The sequence below is a fragment of the Apaloderma vittatum genome, unplaced genomic scaffold (genome assembly GCF_000703405.1).
Source record: "Apaloderma vittatum isolate BGI_N311 unplaced genomic scaffold, ASM70340v1 scaffold25332, whole genome shotgun sequence".
NCBI lineage: Eukaryota > Metazoa > Chordata > Aves > Trogoniformes > Trogonidae > Apaloderma > Apaloderma vittatum.
The window spans coordinates 1,921-3,990 of record NW_009703462.1 but is presented as its reverse complement, the minus strand read 5'-3'; the positions used below and the strand labels follow the sequence as shown (position 1 = coordinate 3,990).

Sequence of the window (2,070 nt, the reverse complement as noted above, 5' to 3'; positions counted from 1 at the left end):
CCACACCGCTGTGGCCAGTTGTGGCCCCACGGCCTCCATCAGAGCTCGCCTGTGTCTCTGTGGTGCTGCTCAGTCCCGTCTGTGGTGTGAAACTGGGGGAAATAAAGAGCATTGCCTGGATGCGCGTCCCTCTCCTTCCTTTGCCACTGAGGCTGGACAGGGCTTTTCCCGGCTGTGATGTTCCCCCCGGCACCCCCATATCCTGTGGGCCTCTGCCTGGGGCCAGGACAGGGCTGGAGTCAGCCCTTGGCTCTGGTGCCACCCTGCCTGGCAGCAAGGGGCAGTGCCAGGAACTTGTTTTCCCGGCACTGCTGATGGTGAAGGGGAAGCTGTTGGGCCGGCGTGGCCAAGGACTTCAGCCCTGACCCTGTCAATGAATGACAGCTGGAACTGCCAGGGCCTCAGTGGGTTAATGATTGTGGGGGCAGCTGGCCTAGAGCCCCCGGGCACGGGGCAAGTGTGGACACCAGCCTTCTGCCCACCACAGCCTGGCACAGGGCTCTGTGGGTGCCCCTGGCTGCACTCCCAAGCCCTGCAGAGGCAAGACATGTCCCCTGCTGTGGCACCTCAAGGCATTCAGCTCCGCCAGTTTGTGACTGTGGAATCTTGGTGATGCTGCAGCTGTGACAAGGATGTCCCCAGGCTGCCCCTAAGCACCCTGGGGTATCCAAGAGATCTCCCCTCCTACAACCACAGCTGGCTTGTCCATGGTGATGGGTCCTGGGAGAGCCTGGTCCTGGAGGAACTGGGTTGTGGCAGCCACACGGTCCCTTTGCCCCCACTCTCCACTGGGGCTGGAGGGGCCTTTGGCTCCTGGCTCTCCCCAGGACAGACCTGGGTGCGAGCTGGCTGAGTGCCCTGTGAGTGGATGGAAATTTGGCCAGAGGTGGGTAAACAGCGGGTAATGATAAATGACATCGAGGCGGTGGTGACGGCAGCGCTGGCGTCGCTCTGCTCCTGCCCACCTTGGCATCGCGTGTGCTGGGAAGATGCGGGCTCTGCCCCACGCAGCTCTCGCAGTGCTGTTGGCTGTTCCACACTGAGCAGCTGCCATGGGCTGAGCTGGGCTGCATGCCACCGTCACCACCAGCGACAGGACATGGGGACTGTGCCGGTGCTGACGTAACTCACCACCAACATCCTGATGACGAGGCCCTGGACAAAGCCGGGTCCGTTGTGGCTGATGCTTGAAGGATGGTGGATGTGTGCGTGGCCTCACCTCCAATTTGAGACACCTCGGCAGTACCAGCACCAAGCCTTCCTCCTCCTCTCATGCAGAGGATAAAGCTCCCAGCACCAAGTGATGAAGAGTTGAGTCTACTCTGGAATCTCTCCTCAGGCACTGTTCCAGCAGCACACTGGCTTCTCTCCCCGTCGCACAAGCTGCTGCTCACAGGGGCGATGCTGAGCCTCGGGCAGGCGAGGTGGGGTGTGCTGGTGGTGCGGTACCCTGGGGGCGCGTGCCCCATCCTGCCCCAGGGCCACAGCTGACGCGGGATGCTGTGGGGTTACCCATTAACTGCAGGAATTTCTGGGGAGGAGGTGAGCAGAGAGCGGAGGCGAGGGGCAACACAGGGCTCCTTAGACTTTGCTCTTGGTGTGTGTATAAAGGCACCGCGGTGCCCTGTGGGCCACTTCGCTGGAGGAACTTGTGGATGTGGCATGTGGACATGGCACTGCCCTGAGTGCCTGGACAGCCCCAGGTAAACAGGACTCTGGGCAGGAGGGGTCCCCTCCCTATGTCCCCTGCCTCCCCTTTTGGGAGCTTGCTGGATGATGGCCAGTGGCCCAGGGAAGCATCAGGTGATGGGATGGATCTCCTCAGTGGTGCCAGCACCACAGGGATGTGGGAGGCTGGTAGGGATCGGTACAGCCATGGTGATGCATGGCCGCCTCTGCTCAGCCTCAGCAGGAGTGATGCTGCCCTACCGGAGGGAGAGCCCAGCCCTTCCCCGCTGCCCGGTGCGAGGAGGAAGGGTGGTTCATGGGCCCCAGTTCGCCTACTGCCCCAGCCCCCAAGGTAAGTGTCCTCAGCACTCTTCCTCATCTTCTTCCTTACCCACCTGCGCT

General features: G+C 62.0%; 1 protein-coding gene across 1 annotated transcript in view; it reads left to right on the top strand.

Moving 5' to 3' along the window:
• Positions 1-1,875: 1,875 nt before the first annotated feature.
• The window catches only part of LOC104270321 (sodium-dependent phosphate transport protein 2A-like), a gene marked incomplete at its 3' end in the record, with an annotated part of 2,112 nt that continues 1,917 nt past the window's right edge, over positions 1,876-2,070 (top strand). The window contains exon 1 of the mRNA XM_009864645.1: positions 1,876-2,020. Within this exon, the coding sequence (XP_009862947.1) occupies positions 1,876-2,020 (145 nt within the window). The remainder of the gene's footprint in view (positions 2,021-2,070) is intronic.